This window comes from Nelumbo nucifera, chromosome 5 (assembly GCF_055504915.1).
Source record: "Nelumbo nucifera cultivar China Antique chromosome 5, China Antique-T2T, whole genome shotgun sequence".
In the NCBI taxonomy this organism is placed as follows: domain Eukaryota; kingdom Viridiplantae; phylum Streptophyta; class Magnoliopsida; order Proteales; family Nelumbonaceae; genus Nelumbo; species Nelumbo nucifera.
This window is the reverse complement of record NC_142653.1, coordinates 6,042,407-6,065,259: the sequence shown is the minus strand read 5'-3', so window position 1 is coordinate 6,065,259 and position 22,853 is coordinate 6,042,407. Positions and strand designations below refer to the sequence as shown.

The following is a 22,853-nucleotide window of genomic DNA, read 5'->3' as shown; positions in this document are numbered from 1 at the left end:
TTTTGCCCAAGGCTCTATTGTATTTTGGGAATGGATATGCCTATAATCCAACAACAAATTCAGTAAAATTGAGTGAGGGCAAACAACGTTCTAAAAACAATGTCTTTAGACACACCTTAGAACTTTTCCTCCAAGTTTTCGTGACTCCAATATCCAATTGCATCTATATTCTCCTTCAATACTCGTATCCACTTGAACCTTCAGCTTTGATATCATTGTTCTAGTACGAGGGAGCCACCAAAACCACAGAGCTATTAATACTTCTCAATTTATTTTCCTTTCTCCGCACCCTATTAGTCTCACTTTATCCTTCATTTTGCATATGTACATGCCACTTACGCTGTATTTGGTTTCGTGAGCATTTGTTGAAAAAACGCCACCACATCAACGCCACATAATCATTGGTCTTTATTGTATATGAAGCAAAATGAAACAACTACTTGGTTTTCCTATTTATCAAATAAATGATAGAAAACTGAAATGCTTTGGTTTTTGTGCATGTGGCATTTGGAGAAACATAAAATTCTTGTTTCCCTCAACGCCTCATCATTTCTTGAAACCAAATGCTGATGTGACACACTTTAATGAATATTAATCTTAGGTGGAGAATAAAAAACACTTAAAGTGAAATCCAACCAAACAACAAAAACATGAAACGTTTAAAGTGAAAAACGTTTAAAATGAAAAAATACAAATAAATAGCCTATCCATGGAACCAAACACATACTTAACTAATTTGATTAAATGGATTTAGATTAGTGGATTTCTGCTATTACTGAAGTCAATTGAATCCGAGAAACAACTCGGGGAAATATGTGTAGGGGTCCCAAATGATTGAAGTCCTAACATTGTCATACTTGGACAGACGGAGAACCAGAATGTTGAGTGGGCCACGGACTTACGGTGACCATGAAAAAACATGTAATCTAATAACGGGGAGCCAGAAAAGACAGGCTCATTGGATCAACCATCTGGTCTGATGTGAGTAGGACAACGACGATACACTCTGGAATTACAGCTTAGTTTCCTCGTTTTACAAGGAATAAGAAAAGCATATATAGTATCGGTGTATTAAAGTGGCCAAGAAGAATGAACCCGTGGAAGGTCCCATATATAGCTTTCTTTCCAGTTTGAGGTCAGGAGACACAAAAGAAAAAAATGAAAAAGGGAAGCAAAATTTTCCTTCCAATTTTGCTTTTTGTTTTAAAACAAACATGAACAAAAGAAAGTAAACTTTATTGGAAATAACATGGGAACCCCCTGGTATTATCATAATAAAGATGAAGGCGTGTTCTCACTTCTTAGTGTAAAAGAGTAAAGACAAATATACTTATGTTTTATGCTTCCATTGATCAGAGAGATCAGTCCTTTAATACAATTTTACACAGAGAGGTGATTTGGGCGCACAAGCCGTCCTCACAAAACTTCTCCCAATCATTAATCCCCAAGTCCCCAGTCCCCATCCACCTTAATCTAATCCTCTGGGTTTTGTTTAATAAAGTTTCAAACTTGATTACAGATATGTGGGGGAGCTTTTACATACGACACGGGTCCAGTACATGTAAATTATTAGCATCTATACAGTCACCCAAAGCAAGGTCTAGATTCTTTAGCATCAGAATCACAAAACGTTTTTGGAAAGGTAATTTTATGTTGAGAAATGTTAGGAATTGACAAGACAGGAAAACCCACATAAATCTTATAACAAGCCTTGCTCCAACTACCTGGGATCTACATGATACCACCCGTTTCGCCATTCCGTTCAGAGCCAAATCCATCGCGCCTGGCCGCCGGAGACATTTTCAAGCTCAATTACCCTTTTCCAATTGCATATGATTATGGGTTGTCTGTCATCATCTGTGGCTGCAAGTCAAAGAGTGAAGGATTGGTCTATTTATTTTAAGTTAAGCTGAGTTTTTGAGGGCTTGTAATTTAACTATATAACTGTACAAACTAAGAAAGAAAGAAGAGGTAAAACCCACAAAAATGCGTGTTCGCTTTTTGCATTTTATAAAAAGAAAAAACAGAGCAATCTAACAGAGGCAGAGAGGCTCAACCAAAGTTAAAAACTGGTTCAGGTAAATGAGCTAAGCCCCTGGCTTGACACCGACAATACTTGGCTCGGAGCTGGCCAAGTCAGCAAACAAACCACGCCCTCCCAATTCCCAACAGCATGAAGAGTTGAATGGAGGAGACAACAGCAGTCCAGTGAGCTCAGAAGCTGATAATCTTCCAATCAGAGATTTCATCCTCCCGACAGCGGAAGTGATGCCAAGTCAAAAGACAACTATGTGTATGATTGATTGAAGCATCCAATCATCCCAAGTTGGCGGGCCGTAACCCATCATCAATTTCATCAGTCTCTAAAGTCTTAAAACAGGGTAGAGGGAGAAAGGGACAATGCTCCAACAAATAAAGGCCCTTGTCTTGAAAGGTTGCTGTGGCAGTCAACTGTTCCTTTCCGTTCCTTTTATTGTTTAATTTCCATCCCCCCTCCCCCCCTATTCGGCAACAAGGCCCATGGATGGCGAAATTTTCAATTTCCGAGGACCCCACCCATTTCCTCTACCCCCTGTTTCCGACCCATCCAAGACAACACAAAAAGAACAAGTTAGGTTCCTTCATATTCATATGCAATTCTTCACATAAATACACAAATCATCATTTATCAGTAGAGACTCAATTGGATAAGATTCACATTCTCATGAGAATTGTATTTAAACAATTCGTCGTCGAATGCAAACGAGGCCCATCCTGCATGATACCGGAGTTCTGAAAGCAGAACATATATAGCTTACAATCTTAAACGATAGATAACCCATCAGAACCAAAATGGCTAATTCCGCAGTTCTTCAGATTTAACCGAAGATCCTGCTTTGCAATACACCAAAAATTAAAAGAAAAAAAGATCACATGGAAAAGAAATTAATGAAATTAACATGCCAAGCAAAACTCCCTAGATAAATTGTTCAGTCTATCAGCAGCTACATCACTTCTTTTTTCCATCGCCCAACCTACTGGTGTCAAATGCTTACAATGAAGGGATGGAGGAGGAATTTACAAAAGCTGAACCCAGGAGATCATCACAGAGGCTAGACCCATCATGGGTCTTGTTCTCCACTCTTGGGCTGCTCCCTGAGCTGCTGTTGGAAAGTGATCCGAAGGTTGCTTTTTGTAGGACTCCGATTGGTGATGATCCCAGTCTTGGGCTGCCATCCCACCCTTCCGTCATCAGATTAAGGGCTGATGAGTTCTTGCAGTCGCCAGTCGAATTATTGGTATTGTTCAAGACCTCCCCTAGAGGTCCACCCATGGAAGTCTCCCATGATATGGGTATCCAATTTGTCTGCCTTTGTGTTGGTTCATTGAGGATGCTACCCACCCCCAAACCCATCTGGATTGGGTCAAACTCGCGTGATAACCTTAGTGGCGAGAGAGTGAGTTTCTCATGGGTGGGTGAAGACGAGGATGAAGAGAACTCGGAGGAAGCCACAGGGATTGAAATAGAGAGCTGTGTCCGATCCGAATGGATCTCTTCCACCTCAGGCCAGGCAATGCCAGAGCGATCAGAGCGGTTCTTGGGCCAATCATCAATAAAATGCCGAAGGGGATGTTGTGGTTGTTGTTGTTCTCTGTCATTGAGTTCAGGAGATGAACTAAAGTTTCTGCAATTCATATATGAGCTCCGTTGTGAAGGGTTGAGAAGGGAATCTGAGGAGACAAGTCCAAACTCCATACGAGAGGAATCCTCAAATGGGATTTGTTGTTTTGGAACGGAGAAATCCTTAGCTTTCGGGTTCATCGAGGGAGATAGCACGGACATGCCCTGGGAATCTTGGACTTGGTCACCAAACTTCTCTTTGTTCAGCAAAATCCTGCTAGAGAGACAAAGAACAAAGAAAAAAAAAATGAAAGAAGGTAAAGGTAATCCTGGATAGGTTATTTTTTCTACATGTGACAATACCCCTTGAACCCAAAAGTAGAAGTTTTTCAAATAAGGCTAATAAAGGATTCCCGTCCACTAACGCAAATCCCTCCAAGTAAACTAAAAAAAATCAAACGAACAGGAGAAGAAATGTATACAACTCTTCATATTCTCTCATACTGCATGATAGTTATTTAGTTAATGTAGAAAGATAAGGAAACAAAACCCAAATCTAAGAGCAGTTATTTCTCACCTGTTGATGTGAGTAGTTGTAGAAGGACTAACAGCACCAGTATTCAAGCTCTTCATCTGGTGCTGTGTGATGGCGACGCTGTTGGATGCACCGCTACTAGACACCACCGATGCGGACGCAGATGGCATTACCTTTGTGGTAGTGGGTCCCGGAACGGCATGGCCAGTCTGGCCTTCCACAGGCTTTCTTGAACGATGGCGGCCCCTGTTCATGTGCCGCTCACAGTATTTCTGGTCGGCAACTGCATCTCTTGAGCACCGCCATTTCTTCCCATCGGTACGACGACACCTCCCGGGCTCAGGATCAGTGTTGCCGGAGAAACCTAGATGGAAAGAACCCCATCCTACTGCAGACGTGCAAGACAGAAAAAGAGAGGAATCAGAGGAAGTAAATAGCATGGTCTCTCATCAAATTGTGCGAAACAGATAGTTAATTTGTCAAACACTTCAAGTTTTGTTAAATCACTCTACAATAATCATTGCAAGATGGTTCCATTCAATGCCCAGAAAAAACAAACGGTAGGGCATGGGCACAGAAGATAAATAAAATATAACGGAATCAGCTAGAATACGATTGTTTTATTTGATTGTTTCGGGGGACGAAAAGAAAACAGAGAACCCAGTCTTAGATATCGAGTGCTTAGGATGATTTATCGACTCATGTTGCGATAGATCTTGCGTGGAAATCAGTGTTCGCATTTTACTTCTGAAGGAAGAGAAAGCTTACGTGTACTGGGTCTAAGGGATCCGGCAGACAAGCCGGAAAACCCAGATGGGTTGAGGGCTTTCCTGAGGGGGATAAGAAGATTAGATGGTATTGGCGCATTTGCAGTGATGTACTTGTAGATCAACGCCTGGTGTTCCAGCTCCATCCACTGAGATGGAGTGAATGGTCCTCTAACCCCTGTTAAAACCCCATGCATGCTTGCGTTCAAGCTTCCAGAACTCAAACCTGCAAAAGCGAGACCTTGAGAAATTAGAGGCAAAAAATGAACGAAAGACAGAGAAAGCATCGCGGACCATAGTGAGCAGACAAAGAAAGAAAGAAAGAAAGAAAGAAAGAAAGAAAGAAAAAATCTCTCGGCCTTAAAGAGCAAGCGGCAGAACCCAGTAAGAGGTCTGGCTGGGAAACCAAGCTTATAAATTTGTCTGCAAATATTTAAGGAAGAAAACACGAGACATGAACTACAGTTTTCTTTTATGAAACAAGTATACAAAATCAGAGGCAAGGAGAGAGAACCAAAAACTAGAAAAGAACTATTTTGGCATCTGCCACTCCTTTCTTCCTATCCTTTCTCCACTTATTTTTTTTCTCTCCTTTCCGTTGCCACTAATCCAACTATTGTGATGAAAACTTGACCAAACCCATCCGACCCAAACAGGAAGACCAAGTTTTTAAGAAAAGGAAAAAACTTTTCTTTTTCTTGACAAGACTCAAACCAAGATCTCCACCGAGTTTGAGTGTCCATGAAAGGACCCTTCTGCATCAGTATTGGTAATCGAAGCTAAATAACCAGTAACCCAACCCATGTTCTGCTCCAAGAAAAAGAGGCCTCATCTTCCGGACTCAGAAACACCCACATTACCTATACTCATTCGACAAAAACTCAGATCCATAGAAACCCACACAACCAATTAACCAAAAATCCAATAAAGAAAAGATATGTATGTGCAGGTAACTTATTTGAACCCATGCATATAGGTTTTCAGAGGCCGACATGTATGAACAGTGGTTATACCTGTACTCCTTGCGTATGAAGACGATGGGTGGTGATAGTAAGGCAGCATAGCGTTTTGCAAGTTCCTCTCCGCTAAAACACTATCGTTGCTGAGTAACAGTCCTTCTGATTTTGGAGAAGAAAAACTCAGCATCTGCTGCTGGGGCTGATCAGCGAACAGGGAATTAGATCTTAGTAAGGAAGGAGTCCTCTGCTGAAGCAGCATTGTTTTCGAGGCCGATAAATCATCAGTTCTTGGCATTTTAAAGCTCCTCCAATCATCTTCAGCAGTCCCAGATCTCTCTTGCTTAAGAAATCCAGATCCGTACCCCTTTTGCTTAGCCTCAGACTCTGAAACCAGAGAAGCCAAACCACTTTCAGAACCCATAAAACTATCCAAACCTACCACTCCAAAATCCATCCTGCAAAACCACCAATCTACAAAACCACGAAACTGAGAAAGCGAAACATGGGCTCATGAGAAGAAGGCAGAAAAGCTCGGGGAGTGAGACGAGCAACTGGAGAGAAAGGAGTGATGAACATATTAACGGTGAGTACTTGAGAGAGAAAGGGGTGGAGGTTGTTGTTCAAGCAGAGTTGAAACCAAAAACCAGACCGGTTTTGTTTGGGGGTGCTGTTTGAGGAAATAATTGGAGTGAAGGACAGGAGGGAGAGAGAAGAAAAGTATATAGGAGAGAGAGAGAGAGAGAGAGAGAGAGAGAGAGAGAGAGAGAGGGAGAGGACCAGACAAAGGCACAACGTTGGTACCAACTAGTAGAGTAGAGTAAATACCCCTCCATATCAGTATATCTCGGGCACACACACACAAGGAAAAAATGGTCTTAAATATTTTGAGAAAAAAGAATTTCAAACACCCAAGGTTTTTTCTTTTTTCTTTTTGCTCCGAGTAGGGGCATTGTATCAACAAAACAAAATGAAATTTCCCATAATCCTCCCCAGTCTTGTCTTGTCTTTCCTTTTTATTATTCTTTCAACTTGTCATCTTCATAAAAATTTCCAGATGACAAACTATGCAAAATTATAATTTGATAATTAAAAGTAACAAATGATTGAAAGGAGCACATTATTACAAATTATAAAATCTTCAATTTTTGTTGGTAATTATAAATTCTTCAAATGATTATCCCTTATTCGGGATTCATTGCATTTCATAGAATTGAACCGACCTTTAAAATATGAAATTCTTGCTTTTTAGAGATCTAAATGACCATTCACTTAAACATCTAAACGCATCTATGATTCTGAAACTCCCTGTTAAAATTGTATAAGTTCCCTAACTTCTAAATTAATTTAGTATAAAATCAAGGGTTTATTTGAACAATTTTCTTACTCAATATAAACTGTGAAGCAAACATTTTTTGTGCGTTTCAATATTCAAAAGTACCAAATTGCTTAACTATCTTTTAAAACTTTCGAAAAATGGAGGCAACAAAAATCTTTAGAAAGTTCGGAGCTTTTCTACGACATTCCTAATTGGCCCTAGGCAGACCGAATCCATCCCAATCATTATTTGTAGGTTGTGTATTATCTACTAAATTTGTAATAATTTTGATAAATTTTTACTAACTTGTCTCATATAAGTACGGTTTTGTAAATGTCAGGGTATGTTCAAAGTAATCACAACTCAGTGCATGTTCCATTAATATAGAAAAAAATGAGGTTTTCATTCAAATTATTGTTAAAATTGCGATAAGTAATTTTGCCATATATTAGGATGCAAACACACATACACACTTTCTCTCTCTTATATGTTAGGATCACAATCACACACTCTCTCTCACTCACTCGCATCACATTTTTTTTAGTCCCATCCCTTAATAAGAGTGTAAATGGTATTGAAAATCCAATTTTGCATTCGATATTAAATATAATCGAATCGAATTTGGATATGATCTGATTTGATTTGATAAATATCTGAATTTAGTTGATTATTTAATTCTTATATATAATATATAAAGTATAGTATTTTATATAATTTATATATATGTAATAATTAAATTACAATAATAATTTATATATTTATATATTTTTTATCAATAAAATATTTATTAATTATCTAAACTAATTAATTATTCAAATTTAGATATCGAATTTTTAATCAGATTTGAATTTAAATATTTATTGATATAATTTGAATTTGATCCGTTTACACCCCTATCCCTTAACCCGCCTAAAATTAGTGGCAACGAGATTTGATCGCAGATTTCTGATATAACAAGTAAAAAATCCTACCAACCGAATCACCACCTTTAATTTATGTACCCCAAACTATCAATATCATTGATCAAGAGGGCTCATTATATTATTATTTTCAATCACCACTAAAAATTTAAGGAAGTGGGCGAGACTGTTATGGAACATGATAAATATGTATAACTAACATGCTTGTTAATTTTCTCACCAGCCAAATGTTTCTTGATCCTACAACATATAAGATTCAAGATTGAGCAATGAACGATACAAATCTTAGGACACTTGTAACCCACATATATCCATAATATTTGTGGGTTATACAAGCATAACACATACCCAAATTTAAGGAAGTGTGCCTTTAAAGAGCAACATCTTACTTGTTATACCATATCTTTTTTTATTTATTTATTGGGGGCAACCATGGTTTTTTTAGGTAGGTAACCATGGTTCAAAGTTTCAATATGTGCATTCATTTTCTTACTAAAGCCTGGACTCAGTCCATGACAATTTTTGTAACTATTGCTCACCTATTATGGTAAATTAAAATCGGAAAATGTCTTAAGTTTCTCAAAATTTCAGTATATTGGTTGATGTAGCGCAATTCGATCGTTCCCAGTTGGAGGTGATTTGGCTTACAGTAGACGATGAATTCGGTTGATCTGCAAAAAACGAATCAGAGAATCTGGGTTTACTTACCCGACGAGGTCGCTCCGATGCTTAAGTTAGTACTTGGTTGCGAGCTGATAATAGCTTAGAATGCAACAGAGCTAGAGAGTAGAGTTTATGCGTACCTTTCACCCTCGGCGGGTTAAGCCTTTATATAGTGGAGCCCTCGCAGGTTTCGCGGAGTGGTTCCGGAATCTTCGTCATGATGAGGTTCGTTTCCGCGTTAATTGGGGATAACGCTGCCAACTGATAAGATTCATCACTTCCGCCCGAATTGGACGGGGGAGATAATATTAGCTGTTACGAGGCGTGATCACGTGAGGCGTAGAATCTGGTGGCAAGATCTTTGGGGTTGCTATGCAGTGGTCGGTCAGTATTACCCGAGCTGGTACGAATTCCGAAGTGCCTTGGGACCGAGGTGGTTCTGATGCGATTGTGCATCGAGGTGAACTCATCCCGAGATGGACTTGCCCCGAGGTAGTTTGGTTATTCGAGCTCGATCCGTTGCAGACTTAATGTATCAGACTAAACTGTCATCCTGCTAGTTAGGTCATGTCTACGTATCCTCCTATTACTACGTCAGGCCAAATCACCCTACATCATTAGTAAATCACTAACACATCCCCAATAAAATTGGGTGAAGGTAAAGTTGAAACCAGTTTGAGAGTTTATAAGTAAGCTAGTTAATGTTTTCATGATTATCATTAAATCTTTGAGATTATGATTAAAAGTACTTGCCCTTTTATAATTTCTCCATTATGATTTACCTTTATTTCTCTCTCTACTTCTCTCTCTCTATATATTAGATGGATAATATCAACCTATAGGTTAATATATTATCATGTCTTTATTTTTGGTCTATTTTAAATGGGTCTAATAATAGATCCACTTCGGGTTACACAATATCAAATATCAATATCAATAAATTAACAGAAACGAATAATCTTCGTACATGGATCTCATGTCACAGCCCATAAACATTGTGATGATTAAGCTTATGGATTTGGTCGACTATTGTTTTCTTTTTTTTTCTTTTCATTGCTTCGTATTGAAGGCAAATTTTAATTTTTTTTTTTCTTTTATATATAATTATATACTAGGGTTTAAAATTTAGGTTGGATAAGGGCATTTTTGTCATTTGAGAAGCAGATCCTTGGCTTATAATAATGGTTTGCATGTTATAATTTATAAATTTTGGTGTTTTCTAGGGGCTTTTATTAGGAGGGTGTACCTTGTAAAGTCCGCTAGCGGTTTCACATTCTCTCTCATATCGGTTTCACATTAATTTAGTGACCGAATGAGTGGGCCGTTGCATGAACAAAGTTGCATCGCCACGTGACGCCACACAAAATCTAGACGCAGGTGACCTACTCACCCCCTACCCCACTTCCTTTACATAGCATATGAACCACCATTGTCTATGTAATTAATTTAATCTTTAGAAAAGCAATCCGAATTTATTGTGCCTATTTATTAAATCTCTCTGATAAATTAATAAAAAGAATACTTACAAAATTTCCCCCATTATAACGTCGTTTTCCTCTCATAAATGTCGTCCATCCAACATCTTCTAATTTTGTAAGGCAAACAGCCCCCTAAGAAGAAGCACTAAGAATTAGTTGGCTTGGAAAGAGACTCATGGCTGGATTTGCCAAATGCCAATGTTTGGTAATAAATGTAACAAGGGTATTCAAGGCATTTCGTAAATAGCATGTAGTTCAAATTTCATTCACCAATGTTGAATACTTATCCATCCATAGAAATTAGTTTATCATATAAATTAATCACGGTGTCAAATGGGCTTACGAGATGAGGCCTTAGGGGAAAAGCCCACTTCTATTATTAATTAATTAAAAAAAGAAAATAGAAAGGGTATGTCGTATATTAAATTGAGGTTGACGCATTATTGACAAATGAGAGAAATAGGAAGAGTATCTTATATTACTTTTATATATATATATATTAGATGTATTATACACGATGCATGTGATGAACCCATTGGTTGAGTTACTATATACATATACCTTTGCCAGTGGGGTGGAGTGGTGGGGATTCCAGCTCTGGCCCACGTGGCCCATTTATCCCATTGGATTGGATTTCATTTTTTGAGTTTAAAATAATAACCATAAGTGTACTTTAGTTTGTCTTTAAGCACACTTTTAGAACTTATTGGTCAAACAAATGGAAGTTGTAATATAAGGGGTTTCCTCATGGATGAGAGAGAAAAAGAGAGAATTTTGATAAAAAACCCTTTTTAAAAAGGGGGCCCAACTTGTGACCCAAAAATAAATATATATGGACATGTGTACTTATATTTCTGCGATGGATATTCATGCACATGACTTCCATGGACCTCATCATCCATCCCTTTCTTCTTTTTCCTCCTTTGTGCGCTTTTTGTCCCTCCCCATTGTTGTATACAATTGCCGCACTTCTTCCTCCTCCAACCCAAGATGAAAGAATAAAAGAGAAACCTGTTTTTTTTTTTAATTTAAATTTCCTTTTGGTGGGAACTGGAAAAACATGTAGATCGGACCGGATAAAACCAGACTAAGGCATAAATTACAAACTCCGTTGTACTAAACCGGAGCTGGCTGACCCAGCCCCCTAAAAGTAAGGTAGTGTGGCTCGACCGTCGACGTGGGGGTCTTAAGTCCACATACGTCGTTTGCAGCTAATATATTTATTTTTTTATTTATTAAATATGAAAAAAGCACATCCACCCCACAAAGAAAAAAAGTCGGAAAAAAGGTTTGGGGTTATATTGGATAATATCCAGCATTGGTAACAGAGATAAGCGAAGAAAGCGAAGATTATGGGGGCTATTTACTGGTCATGACTCATGACCCGCTGGTAACATTGATTTAGAGACTAGCAGGAAGCTCACCGCAGGGGGGAAGAGGAATTCAAATTCTATGTGGACCAGACTACAGACTCTAGAATTGTTTTTTTTTTTTTTTTGTTTATCCTTTTTGTCTTTTTCAATTATTTAATTTTTTATTTGGGGGAAGAGTGGGAGAGTTAGTAGGGGGTTTGAGGCCCACATGTGTTGAACAAATGTCCCTTAAGGCCTTGCTGGGGTTGTAACTTGTAAAATACCCACATGACGTAGATTTTAGTCAACGGATTCGCGGAAGAGCAACAACCGAGGCGAGAGGCCCCCCACTCCGTTGGTTTTGTTTGCACTTAGCACGCCAAAACCATTTTATCATTTTAGGCACAAGGTGGCTGGCGGTTGTTATTTGTTCCTGTGGTGTTTCGAGGTCGATTTTTTCAGACCACGTCGACACAGCTCAATGTGATTGCGCTATGAGAAGGCACACTGACGAACTAGAGTTCTATATGAACAAAGAGACGTGCCCCATCGAAGAACAAGGAAGCTCTGGAGTACCTCGGCGAACAACTTCTTTTTGACAATTCAGCGGTGATTATCCGACTCTAAAATGGATGTTTGGCTAATATAAAGTCATTTTTCTTTTCAAGTAAAGGACTTGTGATTTTCAACTTAAGTTAATATCCCTTACATTCATTTCAGTCTACATCAACCTGTTCTCTTCACTTTGTTCTACTGGTCTTCCATCTCTTATTGATTTAAACGTTGTTCAGTATTTTTCTGGAAAACAATTCATTGAACTTCTGATCCTTCTTATACTTATAAATCACTTCCGTACAAATTTTCATCCGTGAGAACTATTTAACTATGTCATCGATTTACAACACTTTGGATTGAACGCCATGTTCTGCCGTAACGTTTCTGGAGTTATAGTCGTTTTCGTTTTCATAGAATAGAATTATATTTGGTTGTGAAGATCATATTTATCCATATCATTCCCACGTGAGAACACAACTCAAGAATGTGTTACTGATGTATGACGAAATTGTCATTTCCATGGGACCATTGTTGAAGATAACATGCTAAGCACGTTATGTATGACTTTTTAAAATTACGAACACATGTTTGTTTTACACGCGAGGGCTCGGGCGAATGGGTCTTTTCGACCCGAAGACAAGACATAAAGAGAGATTCATTTGAGAGCCGTTGAAACCAAAAAAAAAAAAAAAAGGCCCCAACACTTGAGCCAATGATTTTCCATTTCCTGAAACACTGCCTGAATGAGATGGCCATCGATCAAGCATTTAAGCCGGTGTTTTCCTATCCTTGGGCAGTGACAATCTGGAATCAGGTAATGTAATATTTTCTTATTTTTCTATCGTATATTTTCCTAATCTCAAATTTTTCATGCTTGAAGACCCCTAAAACTCCAGCCGTAATAGACGTAAATTGTTCACTTTAATTTTTTTCCCCAGTCGACCTTCTCTTCCATTCGACCCATGGATTGGACTCATCCAAACCCCATGCTAGACGGTCCGTAATGTTCTTTCTTATCTTTATCTTTGTCGTACTATGGGAAAAGAATGATGACTTGCATAAATTTATATAAATCAGTTTGTCCTCATATATAGATGAATCTATATGTACATTACCAAAAATGAATAATTTTCTCATTCATTTATTCTTTTCTTTCATGTATATATTGAAGCTTGTTTTCAAAGTTTTTTTTTTTTTTTTCTGAAGTGATAATTTGATTTAAGATAAACAGTCATTGATCCAAAGAAGTAATAGAGCTATTCAAACATCATAACTATTTTTGTAGAATATAAATATGTTCCCCATGAACAATTTGTCAAACAAGTCAGTTGCTTCTCAGAAATAAGAAGCATGGTTTTGGTTTGGTAATAGGAATTTACTCAACAATAGAAATGCCAAGGAACAATCCAAACAGGCCTTAAAAGTCTATTATACAAGTTTTAATTACAGGGAAAATTCCCGGTTAGTATATTTGTGCCCAATTAAAACACAATAATTCAGTACTTGCCATTAATCAGTAGTTAATCTACCATTAAGTGACATTTGAAAAGGACACAAATATCCTTCGATGTCATTTAATTTTCTTTATCAACCATCTAAACGTTGACAAAAAATTAACAGTTCCAAATCATTGCTTATTTCATTCAAGAAAATTAGGATTGCATTTGAGTGGGTATTTTGATAACCCCAACTTTCTTGAATGGATGAGCCAAGGATTTGAAACTATTAATTTTTTCGTCAATGTTTGGATAGTTGATAAAGAAAATTAGATGACGCTCAAAGGGCATTTTTATCTTTTTAAAGTGTCACTTAACAATCGATTAACATCATGTTAACAGTAAATACTGGATTATCACGTTTTGAAAGTTTAAATACTGAATTATTGCATTTTAAAATTTGGAGACCAAAATGACGCTAGACCCAAATTACAGTATACTAATCGACAATTTTCCCTTAACTATATTTTTTTTCAATATCTTCTTTTTAAGTGGTTACTGTTTTTCAGTCGATAATGTGCATTTTAGAGTCTGTTACGAGTTTTAATGAGCTGTTTATGCTAAAATGATGATGCAGCTAGCTAATTATTTAAACACAACGGCAGTTGAAGTTTCCATGCATCATGTCAAACATCTTTCCAAACTAGACAATCTTTTTCTAATTAGGCTTCGTTTGATAGTTTTGAATATTGAGTTTTTCAATAAACAGGAGCTGGTCTGCTGCTACTGCTACTGCGGGTTTAGTCATCTAATGAAATTTCGTTATTGATGACACATGACTCTTCCACTAAAATGCCCGACGGAAGAATTCAGAATTCAGACAAGTTAGAATCTGCTCGTAGCACTTTCTTGCAACCCCAAAGAAACACAACCCGCTTGTTGGGGTTGGTTCCCCCTTCAATCCGCATGTCATACAACCAGAATCCAGAATGGACTTCACATATGTGATAAAAGTACTGAGCCACGATTTTCTTGTTATGTTCCAATTGACTGCCGGACAGACGATGAGGCTCAATATCGCCTAAACCCCCTTCTTCTCTGGTCTGGTGTGGCTATGCTTGCGGCTTTAGTACGTAAGATCATATGGTTCATGTCATACTCATACGTGTCGTCACTAAGGCATGTTGCTTCTTGGGTCGTTCCTTTCCGACCAAGTTCAGAGCAGTTGTATGTATAAAGTTGTAAAATATGAAGCAGTAACTCTGTGAACAAATATTACTTTGGAGTTTGGACACAAAGTTTAAATAGTTTATATGTGAAGTTTGTTGATTTCCTAATGTTTGCATTGTCGATAGTCTCCTCGGCTCTGTTTCCCAACCCGCATGTAGCTAACAGTTGAAACAAGGGACCTGCACTAAAAAAATGTATGAATCGGACGCTTTGCTTGTTGTCAAAGTGATCAGGACCTTTAATGGAGGGGGGAGAGAGAGAGAGAGAGAGAAAATGGAGGCCAGAGGAAAACCTAAATGGGAATGTACATATATACTGTGCATGATGGGATTCGAAATGGGTCGAACACTGTAGGTTTGTTTGAACGCTGGAAGGGATGGATGGCCATGGTAGCAATTAAGTGCGCGCATCCTGTTCCTGTGCCATATTCATCAAAATTAATGGAGAAGAATCTCTTCGAAACACCGGGCATATCTCACTGAATACCTGCAGTTGGAGTAACTAGTATAATAAATGCATACAGTGAAGCTTATCCGGTCCTAGCTTGTACGTGCTTACTTTGTTCCTAACCCAGAACCAGATTTAGAGGACGGAAAAACGAGAGATGGTAAATAAAATACATGGGTCGATCAGGATCTGAAACAAACTCGATAATTAAAGTTAAAGCATATATAGGCGACACTGTGTCACTGATGATATTTGAGCTATGCATATACGTTAATATAACTTCAAGTCGATGGAAGATGTGAACCAGCCAAATTTATCAAACAACCTCTCTGGTCTGAGCAGCACTTATTGTATGTTCCAATTATGGGATTTGGACGTAGAGAATCTATAGTAATGTCATGTATAGTAAGTGTAACTATTCTGGTGGTGTCCAAAGTTAAAGCAAAATCTATGATATCTGAAGATTCTGAAACTTGTGTATCAATAATGAATTTATCATATATATATAGTGAGAGAGAGAGAGAGAGTTAGGGACTGCCAACGTACGCCGCGCGCGCCAGCTGCTTCATCTTCAGTAGGCCACTTGCAGCTGATACCGTCGTTACTATTTAATTAACTTCATTGGGATCAAAGTACAATATATTTGATGGAGGATACATGAACCTGCCGCTGCCGGCGGTCACTTTAACTGTTTAACATGCACATTTGCCAGTGCTTTTGCTGTTGAGATCAATATATTTATTTTGTTCTTCTCCGCACTGCAGGCGGAGCGGAGCGCTTTCAGAAACAAAAATTAACGAGAGCAAAATGAGTCCCCCGGTAGCCGGTATATAGCATGGCGTATCGTGAAATATAATGGAGGAGGACTAGTAGTAGTAGCTATTTAAACTGTAGATAGATTGATTACCAATGCCAATGGGCAAATTGGGCAATGGCGATGCGAATTGAATCATCTGTACGTACTACGTAGGGAATGGTGTTCATCATTTTTTAACCGAGAGTCTGAGAAGCGGCAGGTGTGAGCTCCCGTTGTGATATATAGTTGAGTACTGATCAATTAAGTTGTGCATTGCATTAATTAGTAATAGCTAGGGATGAGAATCTCTTAGCTCTATACCACTTACAGAGGACGAATGGTCCGTCCGGTTCATCAATATATATATAGGGTAAGAGAATGAAGGGTAGCCCATCCCCTTTCCCAAAACCCCCCAACCATTGGTGTCAGCGGGATTTGATCCCAGGTCTCTATTCCGACGAGTCAGAAAACCCCTGGTGGTAGCCACGACCAGTTACTCTTGTTAAGTTAATGCATTAAAACATAAAATTTTCTCTTTCTATATGTCTTTTTTCTCTTTACTCCTTCCTGGTTGGCCTGCAAATTTGAAAAGCATTTATCCATTGTTTAACGGTACACCGGTTCGGGTACATATCCTTTTTCATAAACCAGGCACATGATATAAAGGTCTAAACCAAACAAACGAAAAAAGAAAAGGAACGTTTAATGGATGAGCCCGGCCGAATCACTTTTTTCCTTGGCAAAAAAGTAGATATAGTGTTAGACAGCATATGCATGCATGGTACCCCACAACTTGCCATGTAGCCAATATTCAGATGTTTGGAACTCTCCATTTAATGGGCCCCTCCAGGGGACTGACTGGACAAAACAATCACTCTATATCTCTCATGGTCGCATTCATCATCTACAACTTCTTTAAAGGTCTAATGGTGAGGAAGAATAGTTAGAATGCGATTCGTTGACCGGACTAGGTGTAGGCACATTCATACTAATGCGGATACATGAAAGCTATGCATATGAGGATGAGTTGATGATAATATATATATATATATAGCAAGTACTAATACGCATCAAGGTCCTTGGTGTGATGGATACATCACGTGATGAATAAATGCCCAAAGTAAAGGCTCCCGTGAATCTGACGGCTAGTTTCTCGATCGGATGGGTTGTTATGGCAATTCAATAGTAGTAAACTCATAACTATAGCCTATAGGACACATTGTATAAGATAGTACACTCCCATCGGATGTCATCTAATGAGAGAGAGATAATGATGATGATGATGACAACGACGATAATGCTCCATCTTAGATTATAAATTCAAATCTGTCCCATTTGAACCGGTCCAAGCTATATGATATGAATCCATTTGGCCATTTGTACCATCCGGGTTGTTGTTACTTGGGCAATGTTTCATTTGATAGAAAATAAGAGAAGCCGCAGAAAGTTGAAAGTTTTTATCAAAATTCAAGAGAAACAGAAATTTTGTTAAGAAGTTTCCCTCAGCAGCTCAACTTTCCATTTCTCTCTTATTTTCAGTCAAACCAAGCACACCAATTTCTTATTGGATTGATTTTTTTGGCTATGTTTGGATTGAAAGAAAAGGTAGGAAAAGGAAGTAAAAGGCAAGAAAACCTTAGCAAATCTTGTATATATAGTTTTTCCTATCTTTTCCTTCCTTTTTCTATCTTTTCTTTCAAACCAAACACAGCCTGAATTCCCCTTTTTTACCCCCCCCCCCCTCAAAAAAAAAAAATCCTTTATTTTATTTGTGTTCTTGGGTCAAATTGTTTGCTGCTTCGCATTTATGCTGTCAAACAACAATGAGACAGCTTACAATTTTGTTTGACTGTTTCTCGTTAAGTAAACCTCTAGCAATCATCTCAAGCCCCCCTCTTAGCAACCAAACAAGAGTAGACATTTTTATTTTTTGGTAGAGAACAACTGAACAAAAGTAGACCTCGAAATAGTAAAATTAGGGTATTATGTATTTTATTTGAGATATTTCCGGCAAATCGTTGTCACTTGGTGCAAGAGACTTGCATGAAAAAAAAAAAAACTAGATCAGACGCCTGTACTCACTAAATCGGTGTTTTCCCCTCTTATAATTCTAATGCTTACTTATGATCTGATAAGTAAATGTAACTCAGCCTAGTGGGCTTTTGAACCTCTTTATTTTTCCTTTAAGGCAGCGTTTGGTAGAGGTGTAAAACCGAACCAGGGTAAACTTCACACCCCGGTTCGATTTTGCAGGCATTTGGTAATCCTCCTTGAGGATCCTTGTCCTCGTCATCATTAACCTCTCGCTTGTTCTTCTCCATTTGTTGTTTTCAGAATCCTTGTCCTCGTCATCAAAGTTGTCATAGTTCTCTCTTCTCCGAGTGTCCTCGTAATCCTCCTTGAGGATCTTCGACCAGTTGGGTATGTTAACCGGCAACGACGTCGAAGTTGCAACTGCTCCACCACCCCGATCAGCATTCTCGACCCTTTTCCCCAATTTCTTTGTTGCACGCACATTGGTCATTGGTTTCTTCAACTTAGGTGAGGTATCGTGATTCAAATTCCACAGGTCAACTTCGCCGAATTCGAACATGGTATCGGAACTAATCGTTTTGTCTCTATCCCCATCAATAAATCGATAACTGGGTTTGGCAAGGTAGCTCTTCCTAGCTGCTATAGTGAAATATTTTCAAGAGTTAATATGGTGGCTCTGTCTTTTTGTCCCTTCTCTTCTCCTCTGAGCCTCTAAGAATTTTTCCATTTTCTCTATGTTCTTGGTTTTGCTAATTTGCTATGCTTTTATAAAAGGTGTAAATGGATAAGGTTGTCCCTTGACTCCCTTCCACCCTTCTCTCTCTCTCTCTCTGATAAATCTCTCGTTGCAACAAACCAAAAAATAGGATAACCTCCATTTACGTTGATGTAACCAAACAGGATGAGTGTAAATAGGCAAAATGACCGGTCCGTATTTTACACTTTCACTGAACCATCGTGTCTTAACTCCATCGGTGTAAAAGTGCATTTACACTGGAAATAAATGCAGCCTAAAAGAAAAACTTGGAAATGCAAGTATTTCCCTAATTAATACTTAACATTGTATTTTTAGTAAATTAGCTTTGAGTACTTACATGAGAGCATGCAAGCTAAGAGGAACAACTTAATTTGGATAACGATATAAATTTCAAATAGATAAAACAAAAAAAAGGGAAAACAAAGTTATTGGAAGATACTGTTTGCACCAGTCTGAAATCTAATTAGAATCATTGTACATTGGATGATTTACAAGTCAACTACTCTTCAAAGTCTTGCACAATAGCTTTGTATCTACTTACCTTGTATAATAAATAAAAACAAGCAATTAGTTTCGTCCTGATTTTTCAAGGACAATTTGCCCATCTAAATTAGTACATGTATTCATGCTCCCCTCAAAAAAAAAAAAAACAAATGAAATAGTTTTGTCAAATACATATTTATTTATTAGTATATTAAAGGGATATTCTCATAACCGAAAAATATTACATTAAATGTTTTTATTTATGATAGTCTTTTAATAATTTTTCTCTTTAAATTCTGAATTCCACATTTTACTTGGTGTATAAATCATGAAAAAAAAGACGCATTAATAGGGTACAATTAACTTTCATTAATGTCTTAGCTAGGAAATATTTCAACTATAGCTCCAATGAGTTCCCTGCACCTCATGAAAGGCATCTGTCTCTCTCTCTCGTGGAGTATAGGATGAAGAAACATAAAGTGTTTGGACCCACTTGCACTTGTCTTTTACTAGAAGATCAGAATATGTTGAGATGTTTTTAGATAAAGGTTTTGTGGGCATCTAGTGATTGAGCCATTGACCTTTTGCATCACAATTGACCAACTTGCTTGAGACTAAAGTCTCTTGTTTTCAAAGCTGAAAAGAGGGATTGAAAGTGACTCTGAAAGAAACATGATTTGTGAGGACATTGAAGATGAGTATCATATCTTCACATCATGTCCTTGGACTAATTAGCAAATCTGGCCAATCATAAATAGTCAGTGTACTCAGCCACGACGTGAAGATAGGGCAATCCATGGACCGGATTCAATGCGTCCATTATGAATCCAATTCATTTGGAATACACTCCAGTCCAAATTAATCCAATCCGATATTTTAGCTTAATTGAGGTCCACATTCATTTTAGTTTTTAATTGGATTGGATTGCCGCCAATATCTTGTCCATTGAGAGCCCTAGATGAAGAGAACAAGGTACTCGACTGGTGGGCCAAAATATGAACCCAACTTAAGATCACTACGATTGAGAATGGATGAAAAAAAAAAAAAACTAACAAGTTTACATTAAAGTCCCAATTGCCCGAAACTGGCATTGATCACTCATGTGCAAGGTCGCTCTTATTAGGTCCATACCTGCAGCGACTTGTATTGGTGTATTTAGTGTACATTGATGGGTTCACAGTGGATTGGTTTTTTTCTGCCCCTATGAGGAGGACCTATGAGTTTCATTTTTTGGACTCCTAGTTTCCTGATGAGACCCTACGAGTGGTTTTAGAATTGAAGCCATGTGTTCCCATGGGTTGAGGGCATCTCCTTTGAAAATATAGGAGGATTAAGAGGACCCTTTTACTTGACCAAGGGTAACATTGGAAGAAAAAGTGTAGGGAGAAAATTGAAAGAACCAAGGTAGATAGTTTTAGAAAATTATATATAATTTAAAAGCATGCCGAAACTTTATGTTGCCTGCACGTATAGGTGGTATAGGGACTAGGGTGATATAGCGACAACTTGGAATCACGATTCACAAACAGCTGAAAAAAAAAAAATTTGATGCGAACATCAGTATTAAATAAATTGTTAAATGGTGGTTGGAGGACGACGTGGAAGGCCTAGGCGTACGCGTGGTGACGGCTAGACCTGATCAAAACCGACTTCCCTTTGTAGGGGGTTCAACTTTTATCTCTCTCTCACTCACACACTTTAATCCATGGGACAACAAAGATTCCTGCCTCGTTTGATAATTTGGGCCATCTAAAAAAAGAAACATGTCCTCCTCTTTAGGGTGACATACCCCATCTTGTCCTTTAACGGTTGGATTGCTGGGGGAATTGGAATTGGTCCAATTGCATACATATCAAACCCTTATTATTGTCGTTGCGACCACTCTTCAAACACCTTTACGTTGGAAAATAAATGTTTCATCTCAAGCCTCGCCTCTCAACCAAAAAAGAAAGCAGAGGGCCGCTCGTCATCTAACAGAAGAGAAGCCCATATTTCTCATTCACGTCAACGCATCTAGTCGTCTAACAGAAGTCCAGCCCAGAGCCCAGAAAGGCCTTCTCTTTCACGTCATCTCCTTTTCCTTTTCTTTTATTTTCTTAGCCTAAAGTCTAACCCCCGGTCCATGTAGCTTCCCCTAAGGCTAAGCTAAGCTTAAAGAAGGAATCGGGTCTCGTTCTCTCTCTCTCTCTCTCATGGTCACTCGTATCATATGCATTTGAATTGCAGATTACGATCAGGATAGGAGGAAGCAATGATGATTAACGGTATATGATTCTGCAAACATTGAAAAATGGGGAACCATGCACACCAACTAATATGCCGTACTTGCACAAAACCTTCACGCGTGAAGGGGGAGGAAGACTCCCCTTTTTTTAAATTTTGTTTTTGCTTTTTCTCTTTCCTTTTGTTCTTTTTTCCGCATAATAAGACGATGATCATTTTCGTTTCCACATTTTACCCATGAGAAGACAAATCGGGGGGGATAGGCAAAGGGAAAAAAAAAAATAAAGAAAGCAGGTTCAAGGTAAAAAAGAAGGGTGAAGAAAGGGGCAGGTCGTTCCTTCACTATCTCATCGGAGTTCGGGAAATCCTTTTTTAAGTTGACGTGTCGAGTGTTGAGTCATTCTACGGGGTCCCACCACGTGGCACCCTAGGGGTTATTTTCTCTCCTTCCGAGGAGTGGACCTTATTTTCTACTACTACTATTCATCAAAGTCCAAACAACCTGATGGTCCCACCCACCACCTACCTACCCATACTCATCGTCATCTTCACTCACAACTCGCATGGGCCAAGGATAGAGATATAAATGGGGTCTATCTCCTATCTATAACCCTACTGGGGGTGACTGGTGATGGGTGACATGTGGGAGGTCGAGTATTTTGCTAAATTGGACTATAGACGAAACACGTGGACTGGTGCGGAGTGGGAAAGGCATAGCCGCAAAGGCCGTCGTTTCCTGAGCCTCTAGTTCCAGACTTGAGAATGCTCGACTCGAATCCTCTTCGAGAAGGAAGAGGAATTGGTATCGGGGAATGGACAATCAAACAAGAAAGAATTCATATCTGCGCCCCACAGTATATCTCAACCATATAATGAGAAAATGCACACTGAGATGTGTATGTGAGGCGCAGATGTGATATGAGAAGAAAGCAGAAAACAGCTCGCACCGCATCCATCACAATTCACACCGCCCAGGTGGGTTCGTGCATGGTGGGCCGGGCCATATTCCCACCTGGTTGGTCTGATGCTTGATTTGCGGTAGGGTCCTGCACGCGGCTCGTACGTGCTCCCCAACTTTAATATTCTCCTCCTAATGGTCCAAATTCCAAGAGCCCTTTGTTAAACGGAAAGCAAAGGACACTTTTCAGTTTTGAGTTGAGAACTAAACCAACTAATAAGCATCCGTGTAAAACTGACAGTTATTAACAACAATTTAGGGTAGAGCATTAGAGTGTGTCTCAACGTGGAGAATGATATTTAGTACAAATTTGTATTTCAGAATCCGCATGAGAGCGCAAAACT

The 22,853-nt window shown here is 38.6% G+C and overlaps 1 protein-coding gene across 3 annotated transcripts; it reads right to left on the bottom strand.

The window, feature by feature from the left end:
- Positions 1–2,770: 2,770 nt before the first annotated feature.
- LOC104609045 (growth-regulating factor 1-like) lies at positions 2,771–6,655 on the bottom strand. Of its 3 annotated transcripts, none has more exons than XM_010275239.3 (4): positions 5,917–6,655; positions 4,905–5,129; positions 4,179–4,524; positions 2,771–3,878 (listed from the first exon to the last, which is right to left on the bottom strand). In XM_010275239.3, the coding sequence occupies exons 1-4, from the start codon at positions 6,314–6,316 to the stop codon at positions 3,032–3,034; spliced, it is 1,818 nt and encodes a 605-aa protein (XP_010273541.1). In that variant the 5' UTR covers positions 6,317–6,655; the 3' UTR covers positions 2,771–3,031. The 3 variants fall into 3 exon arrangements, with proteins under 3 accessions (XP_010273541.1, XP_010273550.1, XP_088744616.1); XM_010275248.3 differs by having other exon boundaries at positions 2,771–3,875; XM_088888490.1 differs by lacking the exon at positions 4,905–5,129 and having other exon boundaries at positions 5,917–6,452.
- Between the last annotated feature and the right edge of the window lie 16,198 nt (positions 6,656–22,853).